Raw genomic sequence first — 20,051 nt, forward strand, 5'->3', positions numbered from 1 at the left:
TGTTGTACATGTTGAAATCATACTTGGCTAGCAGAACTGAACAATTCGTGATGTGGAACTGTAGGCCTGCCAAGGAAAAGGCCTTCCTGCCCAGGAGGTCCAGCCACTTGGAGGCCTTGTCAAGTGGCATGGACAACTGCAGTTGTTGCCAAGCCCATTCCGCAGCTCCCTGGAGGACCAGTGAGTTAGGGGCCGGGTGTGTGAATAAAAAAATAGCCCTTTTAGCCTGCATGAAATAGTGTCTATTAGCTCTCTTTGGAGTGTGGCACAGGATGCTGGCTTGTGTCTCCCTGTTCAGGCTGGTTCCAGGATGGCCTTGTTTATTGAGAGCCACCCTGGAAGGTGGTTGTGGCTGGAGCATTTCCAGGAGATGATGCTGTGGGTCCTGGACTTCTTCCAAGGGGATCTGTAGATCTGCAGCCACCTTCTGCAGCAGGTTGTGATACTGCCGGTGATCATCCAGCAGAGAGAGACAGATGACTGCATCATCAGGCAATGAGGAGGACCTAGTTGGGACCTGTGGTACCAACTCAACATCTTCCTCTTTGTACACCAATGCCGCAGGATGGTGCGAGGGGGAAGCATGGTAGAGTCCTTGCAATGGCTTGATGTCTCTGGTATAGTTCTTATGGGCTCCAGTAGGACCAGTCTGAGGGATCCACCGGTCTTGGCGGGCCCCATGGGAAGTGGTACCAGGAGTCCCTGGGTGGTTCATAGATAGGAACATAAGGGTGCATGGATCTGTGTGTCCAGATCAGGGGGAACAAGAGGAAATTCCTGGCTGGCCACTGGTACTGGGTAGTTGCATGCCCTGAGGCAAGGGCGAGGAAGGTGCAGAGGCTCTGGGTAAGTGGCCCAGGGAGACAGCAGCATGGTGAGAAGTTAAGGAGTTGCAGCATGAGGCTGCTATCTATTGGGTTCTGACACAGGGATCCTGAGTAGTGGGTGGACCTGGGTCCCCCCGCCACCCCCACTCACCACTGGGGAAGTGGCAGAATTTGGACTGCAATACTAACCCCTGGAAAGGGGAAAAACGCAAATAGTGACATGGCTAGAGAACCAAGTCATGAAGAGGATGTTGCAGTTCCTGAGGCTGTGAGAGGGGCTGCAGGCAGTTAGCGGGGAGAGAGCGCGACAGTGTGCAAACCATGGACGGAAAGGTACTGACCTGGAACTAATCCCCAGAGTAACCAGGAGGCGGTGCTAGACCAATGGTGAGTGATGTGCCCCATGACACCGGTAGTATGTTTTTAAGTGAGGAGAGGTTTAAAAGCAGTTTATTGCATGGTTGTCTCATTCTACACTTCACGGTCCCTCTACATATGCTCTAGGCTGTTTACCTTTAACAATGTGGTCATTTATTGTGGTGTAGCACATACGGGGACAGCACAATGCATCATTTACTTCCAGAGGGCCACAGGTAGCTTGACTGGATGTAAATTTTATCTATAAAGATATGTTATTTATGATACGGTTTCATTGACTGAACCCTGAATTTCAGTGTTACTGTAACACATTGGGTATTTGTTGGACAAAGTGGACCATCGCTGCAGGTTCGGCCGATCGCGGCTCCCACTGGCCACAGTTCGCCGCTCCAGGCCAATGGGAGCTGTGGGAAGAGTGGCCAGCACATCCCTCGGCCTGTATCACTTCCCACAGCCCCCATTGGCCTGGAGCAGTGAACCGTGGCCAGTGGGAGATGCGATCGTCCAAACCTGCAGACGCAACAGGTAAACAAACCGGCCCAGCCTGCCAGGGGCTTTCCCTGAACAAGCGGAGGACCGGCTTTGAGAACCACTGGCCTAGGGCATTGTCCTCCACAGGGGAGGGCTCCCTTGCAGTGGGCACCTGCTCCTCTGCCCCAGCATTCGAATCCATGCTGCATACCATCCCAGTACCATCGGTGCAGGGGGCTGCTTCTCTGAAGCAGCAAGGGAGGACTGGTGCAAGAAGGGTATCGGCATGCCCCAAGCATTCCAATAGGGCCATTGGGTTGGCCACTGACCCTGCTGCCATGGGAGCCAAGACGGTTTCCGGAGCCCACAGGGGTTGGTGCTGCCTCAGCGTGGCTAAAGTCTCACTCCAACCCTGACAAGTCCCCTTCTGGGGACCAAGGCAGGGCTGCAGATGCCTATGCTTGGCAACTGATCCCAGGCATGGGGGAGCGGTGTCTTGAGTAAGGCGAATGATGCCTCTCTGAGGAGTGGTGCCAGAGGCATGGACACTGGTGCCGTGAAGGTGAGCAGTCCTGTACCAGCAAAGAATGGTGCACAGAGGGGGACCTGCGCCAGGGAGTCAGCTGGAGAGAGGCAGATCGGTGCCAGGTTTATGAAGACCAATGACTCACTTCAGATGATCCGTGCCACATTGGTGGAGACCGGGATTGTGGTGCCGGTGACCTGGCTTGTCTGATCAGGGACCTAGGATGGAGAGTTGGTGACCCTGGTTGTGGAGTCAGGGAACACTGCCTCTGCTTCGGAGACCAACAGTGTTCGACTGCCCTCTAAGGTGGTCTCATGGACAGCTTCCCCTTAGTGAGCGGAGCCTTAGCCACTTCCAACCCCAGAGTGGCTCTCTGGTTCTTAGCTGCCTTCAGACGTTGAGGGCAGTACCAGGTACCTGGGTCACCTACCACTCCCAGGAGTTAGAGGCAGATCCCTGGGCGGACTAGGCGGTCTAAGTGGAGAGATATCCCTGTGAGGTTCTGGAGTGGGTGGGCGGCCTGAACTGGGTCATTTGGCCAATGCTTCCTGACCTTCCTTACTCGGTGCCGGGAAGCCTTGTTTCTTTAGGTGCTTCTTGGGCACCAGCGAAGGAGAGCGGTGCCAGACTGAGCTCAGTGCTGGCAGTGCACTCCTGACTGATGCAGAGGTGCTAGACAGGGAGTCAGAAGGGAAAGGCTCCGATGCCGGATGAAGAGCAGCCTCCATGAGGAGGGCTCATAAATGAATGTCCCGTTCCTTCTGAGTTGAAAGTTGTTACAAATTCGACACTTGTCCTTAACATGAAACTCTCCCAAGTACTTTAGGCAGCTGCTATGGGGGTCTCTAATAGGCATAGGCCTATTACTGGCTGAACAGGGCTTGCAACCCAGAGAATGGGGCATGCCCCACTTTGGGGCAATGTCCCGGTGGAGACTAACTTACTAACTAACTTTTACAATTTAACACCTAATTACTAATTAACTACTGTAAACAATTGTATACAAAGGGAAGACAAGTAGGCACTAGGAAAACTGCTATCCACTTGGGAGGCAAGAAGAAGGTGCTCTGACCAACCATCATGAGCGGTAAGAAGGAACTGAGAGGGCGTAGGGCCGTGGCACCTCATATACCGGTGCATGAGCATGGCACTCCAGAAGGCGCCACAGCCAGCCCTACAGATACTGCTAAAGCAAAAATTTCCAACAACTGTGTATCTGGGCACGCACATACCTAGAATGGAATTGATATGAGCAAGCACTCGAAGAAGAATAAACCTTTTGTGTCATTGCTAGTGCTTTGTGTTATACAGAAACACTGGTTTAAGGTTAAACTGGTCCCTTGGTGGCAGAGGACCTGGATTTCTGTGAGTAGCCAGTGTCATGGGGGCTGGATATCAGTGCTAGAGAGAAAAAGAATTAATCTGTCTCACATATTGAGTAAATCTTAGATAAGTATTTGCCACAGATGCAGCAACTACTCATTTTAATCTGTTAATTAAAAATAGGATACAAATAACCCAGTGCACATAATCTGAGCAGATATGAATGACAAACTCAACAACTGCAAACAAATAAAAAAGGGAGAAATTACAGAAAGGCAGAAACTGTTACACAATATTTCAAAAGTACTTTAAAATGATCATACCGGTACATCATTTTCATTTCTGTTTATGATACACTGGATTTTCAAACTGCCTCCTTGAGTTCATAACATTTCAATTTTAGTAAATCTTATTTTGGAATTTGATTCACTCTCCACTAACTTGTACTAGAACTTCATAATTCTCCTACAGCTCTTAATTGTAAATCTGAAAATATCTTTCCTGCAACAAATATGTTACTACCTACTGTGGTTTACATAATATTCCACTTGGAAAGAAGATGGAGAGGATTATATTCTTTCACCAACAGCAAAAGATTAAGCAAGCAGCAGTCAGACCTGAAGACACCATGTGGGTGGTCAAGACTATGTGGTGTTATGAAAGAGAAAATTGAGTGTGACAGTGTGGAAAAATTTGTCTTTGTAATTAGAGCTGGTCAGGAACTAGAATTTCCATTCCACAGGAAACTCCATATTTTGACAAATAAATTCCCATTTGGAACAAAAGGCTGAGACGTCCCATAAAATGAAAATTCCAAAATGTTTTGGTTCAATGCTGTCATTTTTTAATTAATTTCATTTCGACTTAAATTATATTCATATATAATTGACACTTTAAATATACAAATATATTAACATTAATATTTGACTTTAAAAGTCAAAACAAAATGAGTGAAATGACTGTTGAAATAAAACATTTGGACTTTTTCTAGTCAAATGCTTAATCAAAATTGACACTTCAAATTGAAATGCTTAGTATGATGAAACTGCATTATTCAATGGAAAACTATTGTACTGAAAATTTTTCAACCACCTCTAACTGTAGTAAGATGGAGAGCAAGAAACCTTTTTGAGATAAAAAGCAAGAGAGTTTTCATAGAATCATAGGACTGGAAGGAACCTCAAGAGGTCATTTAAGTCCACTCCCCTGCACTCATAGCAGGACTAAATATCATCTAGACTATCTCTGACAGGCGTTTGTCTAACCTGCTATTAAAAATCTCCAATGATGGAGATCTCACAACCTTCCTAGGCAATTTATTCCAGTGCTTAACCACTTTGACAGGAAGTTTTTCCTAATGTCCAACCTAAACCTCCCTTGCTGCAATTTAATCCCATTGCTTCTTGTCCTATCCTCAGAGGTTAAGGAGAACAATTATTCTACCTCCTCCTTGTAACAACCGTTTATGTACTTGAAAACTGTAATCATGCCCCCTCTCAGTCTTCTCTTTTACCAGACTTAGAATCTCTAAAGAACTTAAGATTGTTTTCCAAGTTTATTTCTTTCCTTCAAAGGGCCCCACATTGGTCCAATCCATCCCTTGTAGCCAAAGAGTACTCCTGGAGGAATTCTGCACCGCTGCGCATGTACAGAATTTATGTTCCCTGCAGAAAAATGACTTTGATGGGGAAGCAAAGGGAAGCCACAAGAGCAGTCATACGACCCTCCCCAGCAGTAAATCACTGCGGGGCAGGGGGTGGGATTGGAGAAGACCCGGCTGCTGGTTCCTACCCTGGCCTGGGCTCAGCTGCTAGTCCCAGCTGGGCTGGGGAGGACTGGACTTTCTCTTCCCCTGCACAGCATCTGGGGCCGTATCAGACCCCACCCCCTGATTTCTCCCCTGGCTGTAGGAAGCTCTGCAAATTCCCCCCTTCCCTCCCCCCACACTTCTTCCATCCACTGCTCCTCAGCTGCAGGGGGAGGGATCTCTGTTCAGGGAACTCCTCCCCCATCCACCCAAACCCCTCATACCCAGACCCTCCTGGCAAGCCTCACCCACCCCCAACGAGCACCACTCCCCCCCTGCACCGGGACCACCCCTACAAGCCAGATCCCTACACCCAGACTGCCACCCTATTGAACCCCAACCAGCTGCACATGGATTCCCACCCCACTGAGCCCCACTCCCCCAGCATCTGGAACCCCATACTGAGCCCCCCCAAACCCAGACCCCCCCCACTGAGCTCTATCCCCCTGCACACCCAGACCCCCCTCCGCTGAGCCCCAATCACATTCACCTGGACCACCCTGCAGAGTCCCATTTCCATTGCACCCAGAACCTCCCAATAAGCCTTTATCCATCCAGATTCTCGCCCCCCCCCCAGTACCTAGATTCCCCCACTGAGCCAGCTGCACCAAGATTGCCTCACACAGAAACCTCTCAACCCACACCTGGATCCCCCACCCTACACTAAGTCCCTCCACACTGGGATCCTGCATTGCTGAGTCTGCCTGCCCACACCTGGTGCACCTGGCAGGGAGGGGCAGGGCCCTGGGGTGTTTCTGGGGCAGGCCCAGTCCTTGCACTGTGTCAGGGTTGGGTGCAGCCTCAATGCTGAGTCTGTGTCCTGGTGGGGAGAAGGGAAGCTGCACAGTGATCTCCCACCTCTGTGCAGCCAGTGGCCTGTGCTCCCCAATGCCATGCTGGAGTCTCCACATTTAGTTGACAATATTTTAAAATATTGTGCACAGAATTTTAGGTTTTTTGGTGCAGAATGCCCTCAAGAGTAAAAGAGGAATAGAATATAGCCAACTCCACAGCCAATTAATACCAACTTGATGCTATCTGGGCAGTTTTTTTCAATGAGATACTATCAAGGTGCACTCACCTCAAGGACCTCTGAGCAGTTGGGTGCAGAACAACAGTCTTTTTCTTGCCCCTGGTTTCCCCTGAAAGCTGCCAGCCAACCTTGGCAGGTCTTCAGTGACTGGGCTGGAGGGCCGAGCCACAAAGTCCAAAAGAACCCCTTCTAAGGTATTAAAGAGTCTAATGAACAGTCTATTTGCCCTCACTAGTGTCTTCAGCCCTGGCTCTGGGCCCTTTCAATTCAGTACTTTGTTCAGACTCCAAAATAAGCCTTGTCCCCTCTCAAGGTTTATGCCACTTTACCTGAAGCCAGTGAGAACCTGGGCTTGCCCACTACTCCAGGTTTCAACCCAGGGACCCTACACTCAGCAGCCACATACAGATCACTCCAATCAATTGCTGCTATTTCCCTATGCCTCTTCCTACCAGGCCCTTTTATCTCCAGCCCTATCCCATAGCCAGTGTCTCTATCTGCCACCCCAGCTATTTAAGTTCAGCTGGCCAAGAACTCTGTTTAGTCATCAGACTCTTTTGGGCAGGGAGAACCCCTCTCCACTCCTCTGGTCCCAGCCAAGAAATGAACTGGCAGCAACTTTTATCTGGGCCAGCATGGCCCTGATTGGCTGTTGCTGGCCCCTCTACTCCTTGGAGGACCAGATCTCTGTGGTTTCCAATATGGCTGCTCCAAAAAGGCCTCTCTAGGCAGTCCTGAAGGACCCAACTTCATTGTGCTGTTATCCACATTGCTACATCTTGGGGTGGAGTGTAGTAGGACTGCAAACCTGTAGAGAGCTGAGAAGGCCAGGTACATCCCACAAACATAGCAAATATGACAGGTAGTCTATGCTAATTGCTGAGATGGAGAACTTGAGGAAATAAAGTGTGTTTAGCAAAGAATTTTCAAACATTCCAGGGAATCAAAAAGGCTCTATGGGCCAGATTCTCTGCTGCAGCTGAGATCTGCTTGGTGTGGTAAAGATTAGGTTGTAGGGGTAAGCAGGAGCTAGGAGCCATTGTGGCTTTCTGATTCTCTGCCCAGCCCCAACACAGATTAGATCAATCTGAAGGAGCATCCGTTAGCTGAGGAGACTGCCATGACATCTCCCCACCCCTTGAATCACCTGTGCCAGGGGTTACCAGAGAGGGTGGTGTGATAGTGATCTATGATTACTGGAGACCCCCCTCATGCTGGGAGATTCCCCATAAGGTAGATAGTGACAGATTCCCTCCTCTTTGCAGCGTTGCAACTAGCAAACCATCCCTATTTATGAGATTGATAACTAAAAGAAGAGGAAGAAAAACTCATTATTGGCTCTTGGATGATCAATGATGTATAAAACACAACAAACAACCAGCAGCTTTTCCAAGTCCAGAAACCAAGATAACATACCACAGATAGCAATCCAGTCAAATGTAACCATGATAACCCCATTACACAAACAAGTACTAGTTGTTACTGTGCCAATCCTTGTCCAAAAGCTTAGGTGAAGTGAGCCTTTACAGTGTGCATTGAATGCCAACTGAGCTATTTTGGATCCCAGGGGGAACAGCTATGGAGGAAATTCCAAGCATATGGATCCCTCAACAAAGGACATCCTGCTCCATCTCAAACCGAGAAGATTCCAGCTCACATACTTGCTGACCACAGTTGCAGCAGAATGCTATGGGGTGGCAGATAGTCCCTCACAAGAAGGTCACAGGACACTTAAGGCCTTTTAGGCTCCACTAAAAAAACAAAAACAAAAGCAAAAGCCTCCACACCACCACCACAAACTCTACTTGGAAACTGGAGCACTGGAATCATTTTCCTCTACGGAGACACATCATTAAACTAAGAGCTACAGTACTACATTCTCCACCAGCTTCCATTTCCAAGTTGATTTAAGGTGTAACCTCATGTGGAGTTCATTGCAGTTGTCTAATTTTGTGGTGATTGCCCCACAAACCATGGTAACAAGGTTCAGGCTCTGTGACAGGGTGCAACTCACCACTCTGACGCCGCCTCGTGGCCGATATGGGAATTAGCTCTGTAGCCAGTGCACCCTGCTCTGGTGGTGCTCCGCCCACCACCTCTTCTGCTCCTGGCCCCATGTCACTCCAAGGACTGCAGTGTCCTCTTCAGTGACACAACCCTCCGGCCACACCACAGTCTGTGCTTCCCCCTTCTGGGGGACACGTCTGCAATCCCTGTCCAGCCACTTATATCAGTGGTGACTGCAGTCTATTGTCTAGCCACTTCCCCTGCTCAAAGCAGGACCAATTCCCAACTAAATCACCCCAGCCAGGGCTTTGTCAAGCCTAACCTTAAAAACCTCTAAGGAAGGAGATTCCACCACCTCCCTAGGTAACCCATTCCAGTGCTTCACCACGCTCCTAATGAAAATTTTTTTTTCCTAATATCCAACCTAAACCTCCCCAACTGCAACTGGAGACTATTGCTCCTTGTTCTGTCATCTGCTACCACTCAGAACAGTCTAGATCCATCCTCCTTGGAATCCCCTTTCAGGTAGTTGAAAGCAGCTATCAAATCCCCCCTCATTCTTCTCTTCTGCAGACTAAACAATCCCAGTTCCCTCAGCCTCTCCTCATAAGTCATGTGCTCCTAATCATTTTTTGTTGTCCTCTGCTGGACTCTTTCCAATTTTTCCACATCCTTCTTGTAGTGTGTGGCCCAAAACTGGACACTTTACTCCAGATGAGGCCTCACCAATGTCGAATAGAGGGGAATGATCACATCCCTTGATCTACTGGCAATGCCCCTACTTATACAGCCCAAAATGCCGTTAGCCTTCTTGGCAACAAGGGCACACTGTTGACTCATATCCAGCTTCTTGTCCACTGTAACCCCTGGGTCCTTTTCTGTAAAACTGCTGCCTAGCCACTTGGTCCCTAGTCTGTAGCAGTGCATGGGATTCTTCCATCCTAAGGTGTGAGGAGATGGATGGAGACTCGGAGCAGTAATGAATTGTCTGCAAGAACCACATCCTCCCCCATCATGGTGATGCTCCCCGCAAAAAGGGGGGGGAGAGCCTCAGGCTGTATTATCTTTTCTGCAGAACTCCCTCCCCACCATTGATCCCTGGTACTATCACAGCCAGTGAGAAATCATTGACATTAACTCATGAGATTTAAATATCACATGAATTGGTGCCTTATAAAAATTCCTGAGATAAACTGAATACTATCAAGCAATGTGAAAGCACATGCAATTTAGGATTTGAGTTAGAATCATAGGATTAGAAGGGACTGCATGGGTCATCTAGTCTAATCCCCTGCCAAGATGCAGGATTTCTATCTAAGGAGTACAGAAGCAACCTGATCTTGCAGTTATTTTACTCTTCGTTGTCAAAAGTTTTTTTTTTTTTTTTAAAGCTTTGGTGTTTGTTTTCAAACAAACCTATATTTCTGGAAAATCAATCATCTTCATTGTTCTCCATCTTTTTATCAACTCATGCATAATTCATTTTAGCTCAAGAAACTCTAAGAACTTTAGCTACCAAGAAAGCTTGTTGATTTTCCTCTTTTCCTTTTTTCCTCCCCTCGCCCCAATACCTTGCAGAAAATTCAACTTCAGTATCAATCCATTTTAATGTATCAACCCAGAAAGGATTCAGTGAGTGAACTGCAATGTTGCAGTAAATTACCATCTAAATAAATACATTTATTCTAAAGCTTACAGTTTCTTACCCAAAAGACAGAATTCTTAACTCAGTAGAGGGACACAGGCAACTTAATCGTACATCTGAATTTACCTACTGTTATTACAAGCAACATTTAAGATTACTATAACTGAAAGAGAGAGAAAACATAATTTTTCTCAATTTTTTTTTACATTCTACTTTGTATATAGTCCCTTTCACTGTCTCCCCTGTATAAGCAGCTAGTGCCTGAGACAAGGCTCACTCAAGTCAATAGAAAGATTCCTATTGAATTCAATGAACTTTTTGGATAAGGCTACTCGTTCGTGTCCCCTGTTTTAGACCTCAATCCAGCAAATCTGTATGCACTTTTAATTTTTAGCCCAGCATAGTCCCATTTAAATTAATGGGGCTACTCATAATAAATAAAAGTAACCAGGTGTGTGGGTCTTTTCAGGATTGTGGCCTTAATGGTTTTTTACATATTAATAGAAAAAGAAAAAAAATGGGAATAGGCAGTTGTTAAATCTCAAATATTCACACAGATACCGAGTAGCAGATTTAGCTTTTTTTTTTTCAAGTGGATGGTATACCTTTAAACACCAGTCTCGAAACCTAATGTATTGGTGCCAGGTGTTATTAATACTACATTCAATTGAATAGTTAAGATTACAGTGAAATACTATATGAGGTCAAAAGTTATATTTTGAGATGTTCTCTCACCTTACCTGTTTACACATGAAACAAAAGATGAATGACCCCACTGATTTACCCATCTTAGCCATTTACATACAGACCATATTAGCATAAAAAGATCACTATTTGCTTTAGTAATTGCTTGATCCAAGTCATAACACTTAATTTATTTCATTAAACAGCAAAAAAGCCTAAAGATTTAATGGCAGTTGTTAGTTACATAAGCTCCGTACTGTAGACTATAGAACAGATAAAAACTTAAAGTATCCAAAATTATGAATTTTAAATAAAAATTCCTTTCAAATTTCACAACCTTGCTTGTCTCTTTACAACTTCTCAAAATCAGATACTAGGTTTTTTTTTAAACCTCCCTTAATAACACAAATAATTATGGTCCAGCCTTAAGGTCAGATCCTACAATTGGATCTGCACAGGTGGGCCCTATGGGTTTCCGTGTAAGAACAACGGTCCATCCGCTTGGCTATCAGTGCAGCATTGGGGCTTAGTTATTTTTCAGCCAATGGTGTATTTTGTTAATTCTTTTTATCACCCTTGGTAACATAGTGTATTTATGCATTGGCACAGTACCTAGCACAATGGGGTCCTAGTACGACAAGGACAAAAATAACCTACAACAATACAAATAGCCTGAGAATGTATGCATTTTATTTTCACTAATGAGAGGCCTTTCTAATAATTAATAATGGTTTGAGCATCTAGGGTGATATACTGTCCACTGTGATAAAAGTGAACTGAAAAGGCTAAGAGCTGGTGAAATCTACTTTAAAAAGGGGGATGAGAAGAATTCTAGACAAATAGAACGGCCAAAAGTGGATGACTTTTCCCACACACAATTTGTCATTAGAAGCCTAACAAAGGTCTGTATAGAAACTGAAGAGCTCTCCATATTGTTTTGGGTGTCTGGATATAAGGTTTAATACAGACTATCCATGTAGAAAACATGAGAACATACATCATTTTATTTGCATGGCTGCTAAAACTCCCAGTCCTACTGGGAATGTCCAAATTTTTCACATTTATCTCAATCCAACATAACGAGGACTGTGATGCTAAGGGCCGAGTCATCTAAGGACTATAATATCAGCCTTCACTGCTATGCAGAACAACATGAAATCCAGTTAGAGATTTCCACTGCTGATAGGCCAGCTGTGCCCTCTAACAGCTCCAGCCACTCCTCTGTGCTATGCTGAAGGTTTCTGTGCACAATAAAGATTGGCTAAAACGAAGAGAACAAATGGAGCAAATGGTAAAAGAGTTGAGGACAAAATCCATGTGAAGAGGGTTCAAAATCTTTTGAAGAACAAAAGGCACAGAATCTACTGGGGACAGAACTAGAGGAGAGAAAGGGAAAAGGAACAAAAGGCCTGGACAAATAATCAGTTGGAAGAAAGGGATTGGTAAAGGAAGGAAACACAGAACGAGGAACAACAGGGGAGCCCTGAATGTAAAGAAAATGAGAAAGATACCCCTGAAGATGCCACACGAAGGGCAGCAGACCTCTGCAGCACTGTAGCTGTACCTCCCAAACCTCAAGATGATAACCACTGGTAGTCTAGTGGGAAGAGGGAATTGTGTAGGAGAAATCATGATGACTCTTGGGACATTTGTTTTCAACTTCTGGATGTTTATGCAAATCCCAGAGTTTTCAGATGTTTCTCATTGTTAGTTTATAGTTTGTTGGGTGTTTTGTTTTGTTTTAAACTCAGTATCATATGGAGTAAGTTCTAAGTGCCTGAGAATTGAGAGCATCTCAACAATAACCAATCAGAACAGACCAAAAATTGAACAAAAGATGGAGCAAGCAGGAAGAAGTCAATCAAGTTAGGAGCAGGAGAAGGAGAACCAGAAAAAAGATCAAAAGAGACCTAAAAGAGCAAAGGAATCAGCAGAAGCAACCACAGGGTGACAGCAGCAGCAGTGCTGCTGGGACAGAGCAGAAGGACCCTGACAGAACAGAGGAAGAGAAGCCTACAGCATGCTAGCTATAGTATAGGATATAGAATAGAAATAGGGTTAATGAATGTATATGCTTGGGATAATAAAGATGAGTGTCTGTGGTGTGTATGTTTATATGACTATTAGATTAATAAAGATTAAAGTTTATTAAGATTTAATAAAGATTAAAGTTTATTAAGATTACGGTCAGTATCCTGCATGTGACTGATCACCATGTGCAGAACATAATCACTTAAGCAATTCCAACTGTATAACATTATAGTATTGGGTGCTTTAGCTTGTATACCTGTACTAAGGGACTTATGTTTATGTTTTAATTTAGCTTTAGATTAATTGTATTAGGAAAGATTGGTTAAACTAAATAAAGAAAACATTTTGTTTTGGAAAAGTACTGCCTCGGTGTCAATCCTTTGAGCGGAGGGCTGTATCCGTATCCTCCCAAGGGTGACCAGATCTAGTCTGTTCTGGAGAGCTTCCTGAAGGGCAGAAGGAGACCCTTGGTAAACCTAAGCAATTCTACAAGGGCAGGCCCCCTCCTTTCATCTTGCAGGAACAGATTAATAGGCCAACGTCTTGGGAACCTGGAAGTAAGCAATAGAAGGGCTACTCTGGGATCCTTCAGTATGTTCTTGGGGTAACAAACAATCCCATACTTTTACTAACCATGTGTAAATGAAGACCAGTACATTTGAACAATAATATTCTTTATCTCAGCCAATCCATATTTAGAAAGTCTAAGCCAAATCCTGCAGAGTTCATTCTGTCAAAATTCTCAGATTTCAATGAGAGTTTTGAATGAGTAAAGACTGATCCTTTGTTCTGGTCACCAACTGTCCAGCTGAAAAGCTACATTATAAACAGGATATTGTTTTAAGTAATTTATTACTAGTAGTAGAAGTTGTTCTTCCAAGATGTAAACTGTGGGGCATAAGGTTTTGTAATTTTTGTGAAGAGCATGAATAAGCATCAAAGAGTGAATTGTAAAGGGAATATGTCAGTTATATGAAACTATGTTTTGGAACTGAGTGATGGCAGAAAACCATGCTTGGAAAGGTGCTATGCTAGATGTGTAAAAAGCATTAAAGCAGTTAATGGATTAATACACAATATAATATAAAAATTCACTCCTGTTATTGTACAGTCACTGATTTGGAAAATACAACAATGAAAAATACTTATGTTTGCTGATAGAAATTTAAACTCTGTGCTGTTAGCTTCAAAATAAAATAAGATGCTTTTTACAGCATGACATTTTTTCACAGTCCCAAAGTTTTAACAATTCTGCAGCAATGTAATCCCTACATTTATATTTAATCTAAAACTTGTCCTGTCAACACAAAATGAGAATTAAAACAGAAAGCTGGTATAAGGAATATGGAACCATTGTTTCAAAACTCTCCCTCTATCAGTTCGATCCTGCAAGATGATTAATTTATGAATCTCCCAAGCCAACTAACAAGATGATCAGGCCCTATCAATAGTGAATTAAGTTTGTTGAGGTAACAGGGCTATTATAGAAAAGAAATATTTAAAAAAAAAAGTATACCTAACACTGTATGAATGCCAAAGAAAAGTCTTCTCCCACCACTTGGCAGCTTATTTGTGTTTTATTTTGTGCTTCCAAGATGCATGAAGTTTCAGTGTATATATAATTAACAATAAAGTATTTCAATCAAACACCAATGCATAAAAATGCCTAAAACAAAATACAGAATCCTGAATTAAAAGTGCTTCTGTAGTTCGTGCATATATGAAATGGAGAATAAATACCTTCCATAGGAAAGTCACAAAAACGTACAACCCGATGCTAAAAGCATTATCTAGTTCTTCATTTTAAGGATTTTCTGTTTCTCTGAGCGTTTACTTCATTATATGCTGTATCTATCCAGGTTTCATACTTACCCTTCAGCAGATCCTTCACAACACAAGTGCTGGAACCACCTACCCATCCCATGGAGCAGCAAATCCACATCCACAATAGAATGATTTGGTGGAAACACCACAATGTGCCTAGCACATTCCTGCGTTGTTTTCCTTGAGCTGGGGTAATCAAGACCATTAATACTGTCTCCCTTGTAAATTAAAATGGTACAGTGATAACAAAACTAGAAATTACAGTACATGGGAATTATACATGAAATTACCATGCAATGTGCACAATGTAAAAACTAAGTAACTGCTACATAATTTATACAGCAATCATGTAATCATGGAGCCAGTCTATAGAATAAAGTGCTGTTTGTCCTTTTATTTTCTGTGCTTTATTCTGTAGCTCAGATTTTTTCCTAAATAAATAATTCATTATAGTACTTTTAAAATATACGGTTGAGCTATCCTTAAAAGGTAACATTATTCATCTACTCTGATCCCTCATAAAAGGTCTATTATGTAAAATGAAGCATATAGAAATATTGAAGACAATGGTTCCTTTTGACCGTTTCAAGATCGAGCATTTAAAAAAATGGAAGGAAGGGAGTAACTAACTGTCTTGTATTATTCCCTTCTTTCACTTGATTGACAGCAAAGAACTCCAGAAAGGGAGAGGGGATGTACTAAGGACCAAGAATGCCAGAAACTCCTTAGAAGTGGGGGGCACACCCCCCCACTGGTGCCTGAACCATGGCCCCTCCCCCTGCTCTCTCATCTCTTCTCCCTCTCCCCATCGCTCACCCTTAAGGAACATAAAAAGTTGTGGGGCCATGGCCCCCTGCCCCAGCCTCCAGTTCCAGTGCCCCTGCTAAGGACACAGATTCCTAAAATACCATTTAAAACACAATCCAGTCTACTGGAAAAGTATAATTAAAACCAGTGCAATGAGTCAAATTTACATTTTCCCCTCTATTTGCAGCTAGTTAGACTACTCAGACAAAATTCCCACTGAAGACAGGACTGGGATCTGACAGGGTAAAAATTAACCAGAGAAAGCATGTAAAACAGACTTGTCCACTGTATCTTGTACCTCTGTCAATAAAAGCTTTCAAATGTTTTTTAGGAGGAGAAAATGAAAGAAATTACCTTATCTTAAACACCTGTGACCTTTGGTATTTTACAATGGACAGTTGCAGCTAGAGTGCTCCCTTAGACTTAGAGTTAGTATTTCTCTCCTATATATATTTTTAAGTTATTGATGTAAGCCTGCAATAACTCCCTTAATTTCTATGCTTCTACAGATTTACATCTGTATTCCAGAAAGCAGAATTTGGCTCAATCTTGTTATACTTTATACAACATTGGAAACAGTATGGAAAAATACTTGCATGAATTAACTTTTTCAATTACCTAGCAGTTCCATGGCATCATCCTCATTGTCAATATCTTCTTCTGTCACTGAGGGAGCTGTGCTTTGAACAGAATCAAAAGAGTCCTGGGAAAGCATGGCAGCCAGTAGCTTCTTATGTTGCTGTTGTTGCTGTTTTAATCCTTTGGTCTTCGGCTCCATCTTTAAACTGGGTGGGGGAAATCATAACCTCCTTTTATTGTTACTCTCGCTACAAAAAAGTACCTTTACAGCAGCCATTTCATTCAAATGAGCAAATGAAACCATTTAATTAATAGACTAATTATTTTCAGTTTCTTCTGCAATTATAAACATCCATACAGAAATTTTGCCTTATTCTTTAAATACCAGAGAGATTGCCTCTCCCCTCACATGCAGCAGTAGCTGTTGCAATCAGCTATGGAGTTCAAGCTAACTGACCACAAATTTAAACATCAAGGAGATGTTGCTAAGGCACTGCAAGTGAAAGACTAAAATTCACTCCAACATTGGTCTGACTAGTCTATCAATATTAAGTTCACGGTGCAAGGCCCAGCTCTTAAGCAACATAGGTTGAGGACCCTGCATCATGATCTTAATATTAAAACTTTAGGTTAATGTCAGTTGGGGAGGGGCAGCATGGTCCTGTGCTAGGCCACTGGAGTGGGAATCATAGACTCGTAGGACTGGAAGGGGTCTTCTAGTCCAGTCCCCTGCACTCATGGCAGGACTAAGTATTATCTATACCATCACTGACAGGTATTTGTCTAACTTGACCTTAAAAAAAGATTTCACAACTTCTCTGGGTAACTTTTTCCAGTGCTTAACCACCCTGACAGTTAGGAAGTATTTCCTAATGTCTAACCCATATCGCCCTTTCTACAATTTAAGCCCATTGCTTCTTGTCCTATCCTCAAAGATAAGGGTGAAGAATTTTTCTCCCTCCTCCTTGTAACAACCTTTTATGTACTTGAAAACTGTTATGTCCCCTTTCAGGCTTCTCTTCTCCAGACTAAACAAACCCATTTTTTTCCAATCTTCCCTGTCATATTTTCTAGACCTTTAATAATTTCTGTTGCTCTTCTCTGGACTTTCTCCAATTTGTCCACATCTTTCCTAAAATGTGGTGCCCAGAACTGGACACAATACTCCAGTGGAGGTCTAATCAGCACGGAGTAGAGTGGAAGAATTACTTCTCATGTCTTGCTTACAACACTCCTGCTAATACATCCCAGAATTATGTCAGCTTTTTTGGGAACAGTATTACACTGTTGACTCATATTTAGCTTGTGATCCACTATGATCCCTAGATCCCTTTCTGCAGTACTCCTTCCTAAGCAGTCATTTCCTATTTTGTATGTATCAGGAGACTATTCCTAGCTATATAACCACAGATGAGTCATTTTGAGTAAAATTTTCAAAGATTTGGAACCCTCAGTCCTGTTTCAAAAGCTTCTCTAACACAGGAGCCTAGGCCCCACTGAAAATCAACTGGAATTAGGTGCTTCACCTCTATGGGTGCATCTACACATCAATAAAAGACCCACAGCACAGCTGCAGCTGGTCCAGGTCAGCTGACTCTGGGTTGCAGGGCTTGGGCCGTGGGGCTAAAAATAGCAATATAGACATTGGGGCTTGGGCTGAAGCCTGAGCTCTGAAAACCAATGAGTGGGGAGAGTTTCAGAGCCCCGGCTCCAGCCTGAGCCCAAATGTCTACATTGCAATTTTTAGCCTTACAGCCCAAGACAGCTGATTCAGGCTCGGATACTCTGTATCATGGATTTTTTATTGCACTATAGATGTACATCGACTTCCCCTCCCACCATTTTCTGTCTTGTCTATTGAAACTGTTAACTCAAAGAGGAGAAGGACTATCTTTTACTAAAAAGCAACAGAGAGTCCTGTGGCACCTTTAAGACTAACAGATGTATTGGAGCATAAGCTTTCGTGAGTGAACGTCCACTTCGTTGGATGCATCCGACCTAGCATAACAGGGCCTCCCAAACTTGGTTGGGGCCTCTAAGCACTATTGTAATACAAATAATTAACAACAACATAAGTCGGTGTAATTGACTGAACACTAAAGCAAATCTTCTCCTTCTGACTATATATATTTAATATTGCATGATATAGGTGACACAGTAACTATATCTCAAGTCAGGGAAATCATGCATGAGGCAAACAGTTTTCATAGAACTAAACCTATGGACCTTTGCAGGCTCAGGCATATGAATTTTAAATTTTTGGAGATTTTCTGCACTGGTCTCTTTGTTTGTGGATAATTGCATGATAGCCTACTATGTAGGCACTTAAGTACCAAACCACACCAAGAAAGCACATATTTGTGACATCTGAGTGGTGGGATTTGTATCCCCAATTAATTGACCACATACTCACAAAAAGCATCCTTTAAATATCAAGCCTTTTTATATTTTGGCACACTTTGTAGATCTTGGTTATTTACCTAATATATTTTCCCCACTTGCAGTTTCCTGTAAGCTCATGTTTTGTTCTTACTCACTGCTCCACAAATATTGTCAAACATTTGTCAGTCTTATCATATGCTATTACTATCCCTCCACAGCCTAGTTATTTATACCCCTGCTGTTTTATCACGGATTCCCTGATGGCTAGTAGTCTCCAGTGCAATCCTACACACAGTTTAAAAAAAAAATTGTACAATTGCCTACCCTTTAGTTCCTACCTACGGGTCTCATCCAATGGCCTGGAAAGACTCCCATTGACTTCAAAGGGCACTGGAACAGGCCATAAATTATTTACATATAAAACTGGGGGAAAAAATCATACTAGCAGTAAAGCCAGTTACAGATGTCTTATTGCTGTTATGGCAGTTTCCCAACTGGCAACACTAGTGAAAGCTTAGAACCCCGCAGTGTATGATTAAATCATCATAACCACATCATTTTTATGTCTCTCTGTTTTCAGAGTTTTGTGATAGAAAGCCTCTTCCCCGATAAAAAGGCAAAAAAAAAAAAACCCGATATTACTTGTTTTGTAAATAAAAATGTTTTCTTTTAACAAGCTTAAAAGAAATACATATTTTTCTATTTTAATTTTTAGCTCAGCTGTATTTGCTTAGAAGAGAATGGAATATAAAATATCTTACTGGTATGATTGATGTGTCTTAAGACACGAAAATATTTTTTATGGCTCATGATCCTCACCATAATATTTTTACTCACTTGAGTATGAGAAACAAAAAAGCACATTTTCGACCTAAAAAAGAATTATGGGTCCAGTTCATAAAAAGATATCCAAAATTGGGTGGTGTTGCTACGTGATTTTTTACATGTGACTGAAAGTAAAGATTCATATTAAAATACTGTATAAAAGAAAATATTTTAATTGGGCACATGCAAAACATGTGGTAAGGATTTAGGTAATATTGATTTATATGGAAATAATCCACTACAGATCTAGAATATCCTCTCATAATGCCCATACAAAGCTTTGTCACAGGAACACCTAGCAACCTTTTTAATGACTAGACTATCTCGTTACTTCTAACCCAAAATTAGGAATAGCTATAGCTATGGGGATTAATTGAGGGGAGGGGTAGCGTTGTATTAATTTAGATAGAATATATGGCCCAAAGGTGTTAACATAACCCAGTCTCTGTCCAACAATATAAACAAGGTTCAGGGTTTGATAGAAAGAGACCATAGCCTGCTTAGTACTATAGCAAAGACACTATTAAAAATCTTGTAAAACTTTTATTAAAGACATAGGGGAAAAAAGGGAAAACAAGTTAAAGCATTTTAAATGTAAAGTATTAAATAAGGCTTTTATTTTAACAGCACTGCCTGTTCTTTCCCTTTAGCTGGAGAGAGCTTTTAATAGGGAAAAAAACCTTTGTTTGATATAATCTTTAATATCATCTAAGAGACTAACAACTGTCCTTTTTGAGGAAAAGAAGTTAATTGAGATGGGCTGGAGCTCTCATTGTTACTGTTGTTATTAAAGTCCAATCCCATTTCCTAGAACACAAAACAAGACAAACACACAAATGGAGAGAGGAGAGAACAACAGAAAATGCAGCTTCTGTCTCTGGTACTGACTTTCACTTGCAGCC

General features: G+C 42.7%; 1 protein-coding gene across 6 annotated transcripts in view; it reads right to left on the minus strand.

Moving 5' to 3' along the window:
- The window catches only part of C2H8orf34 (chromosome 2 C8orf34 homolog), a 234,935-nt gene that overhangs the window by 117,895 nt on the left and 96,989 nt on the right, over positions 1-20,051 (minus strand). For 5 of the 6 annotated variants that reach the window (XM_054017068.1, XM_054017071.1, XM_054017069.1 and 2 more), the window contains exon 7: positions 15,982-16,148. The exons of the other annotated variant lie outside the window; for it this stretch is intronic. In XM_054017068.1, the coding sequence (XP_053873043.1) occupies positions 15,982-16,148 (167 nt within the window). The remainder of the gene's footprint in view (positions 1-15,981; positions 16,149-20,051) is intronic. 6 annotated transcript variants of the gene reach the window in all.

This window comes from Malaclemys terrapin, chromosome 2 (genome assembly GCF_027887155.1).
Source record: "Malaclemys terrapin pileata isolate rMalTer1 chromosome 2, rMalTer1.hap1, whole genome shotgun sequence".
Lineage (NCBI taxonomy): Eukaryota > Metazoa > Chordata > Testudines > Emydidae > Malaclemys > Malaclemys terrapin.